Here is a 1,840-nt window from a genome sequence, read left to right on the forward strand (position 1 = left end):
GGCCCTCTTTCTACGGGGTGGTCATTACTGTTGGCTTTCAGCGGCTCTTCCCCAAGAGCTGTCCCCTGCCCCATTAAAGCCCTACAATCCCACCCTCGACTCCACCAGGGATGGCAGACAAAGGGACAGCTTGTGGCAGCGTTTAAACCCTCAGGGCTGGGAGGCCCTGGCTGTCAGCCGCAGCCAGAGGCAGCCTGAGCCAGGCTCACCGCTGGGGGGAACATTCCAGAACAGAAAGACCCAAATACCATGTTCTCCAGTGAGCGGGCAGGTGAGCACAGCTATTAGGAGGAAAAGTGGAAACCAAATAGAAGCTTCCAGGTGTGCCTCGGGAGCCAGACAGCCCGGAGCTGGGCCCGGAGCTGCGGGGCCTCCGGGGCCTGTAACTCAGGTTGTTACGGGGACTGAATTCTGTATTCTCGAAGGTCTTGAACCTGAGAAAAGGCAGCAATTATTTGTCCCTAAGCGTTCTTAAGTGGGCTTTACGCTGGGCTCGGGACATTTAGTCTTCACTATTTTTTTAAAATAGCAGCTCAGTTCTTTTTAATGTCTTTATTATTTTTTTTTAAAAAAAGCAGGGAGAAAAGACAATTGTCCCTTATTCAGCTGCTCAGGACGCAGATCAGCGGTGGGGAGTGCAGCTCACGGGGCCGGCGTGGGCGGACCGGCGTCCAGAGTGGACGGGCGTCATGGGCAGCCTGGCCTTGCCCTGTGTCTGAGTGGAGGCCTGTCTGGGGGTGCAGTGCACCTTCCGTACGGCGGGGCTCCCACCCCCACAGATTGCAGAGGCACAGAGTGGGGCCCTGAGAGCATTTCAAACTGTCGTCTGTGGTTTTCTGTTTGTCGTCACGTCTGTGTTTGGGACAGGCCCGGTTTGAGGTTTGGGGAACTTGGGGCGAATCGGTCCCACTGGGGGCTGTGGCGGAGGGAGTGAACACTGGGCCAGCAGCCCGCGGCCGTGCCGTGGGCGACCTCCAGGGTCTGGCGCACAGGATGGCACCTCTGGGTGAGACGCACTGTGGAAAGGACCCAGCCACCGTGCTGGGCAGCGCGGGAGACAGCTGGGCACGGAGTGGGGGCGAGGGAACCGCGAAGCCCGTGGAGCGAGCCCCGTTCCTTTACAGGCTCTCGCCTGCGTGTGAGATGCAAACAGGCTATTAGTGGGTGGCAGGCAATTAGTTCCACCCCCTGGTGGCTTTGCTGACGCAAACCCCAGGTCTCCTGGTTACCCAGATCCAGCCTCGGGCGCAGCGGGGCTGCGGGGGGCGTCTCCAGCCCCCTCTCGCCCCTGCCCTGCAGAGACAGGCCCTCCCCTGGTGCTGGTCGCCTGCTGGCCCCTCCACTTGGTTCCTGGCCACCGTCCTTGGGGCCAGGCTTCCTAAAGCTCCCCTGAACCCCTCACTCTTCTCCTCATTGCCCCTCGCCTTGGTTTAAGCCACAGCCACGGCCCTCGCAGTGGCCTCCGAGGTCCTCGCCTGCCCCCTGGCCTCCTGGCTCCCCGCGTGGCCCTTCTGGTGGCCCTTCCTGCCCTCACACTGCATTGGTCTGTGCCTACAATGCTCCCCTGCTGACCCCCCGTGGCCTATCCCCTGGGCTCCTCCCGCTCTGGCTCCAACTTCGCTTATCAGGGGGCCCTCCCCGACCCCGCCTGAGTGACCACCGCTCTGCTACAGCGATTGTGTCGCTCCACTCTGTTTTCTCACCCGGAGCCCGGCCATATGCCCGGCAGACGCGAGGTGCCCGGCAGTCTGGGGGGCCCGACCTTTCCCTCCTCCCCTTCTCACGTGGCACCTTGACCTGTAAGCGTCCCGTGGGCCGGACCGCGTCCTCCTCCACGCCC

At 62.0% G+C, this 1,840-nt stretch overlaps 1 protein-coding gene across 1 annotated transcript in view; it reads left to right on the forward strand.

The window, feature by feature from the left end:
- Positions 1 to 1,840, forward strand: part of LOC105307463 — a gene marked incomplete at its 5' end in the record, with an annotated part of 49,416 nt that overhangs the window by 35,685 nt on the left and 11,891 nt on the right. Inside the window, one exon of the mRNA XM_023524841.1 lies at positions 1,234 to 1,316. Within this exon, the coding sequence (XP_023380609.1) occupies positions 1,234 to 1,316 (83 nt within the window). The remainder of the gene's footprint in view (positions 1 to 1,233; positions 1,317 to 1,840) is intronic.

This window comes from Pteropus vampyrus, unplaced genomic scaffold (genome assembly GCF_000151845.1).
Source record: "Pteropus vampyrus isolate Shadow unplaced genomic scaffold, Pvam_2.0 Scaffold499, whole genome shotgun sequence".
Taxonomy (NCBI): Eukaryota; Metazoa; Chordata; class Mammalia; order Chiroptera; family Pteropodidae; genus Pteropus; species Pteropus vampyrus.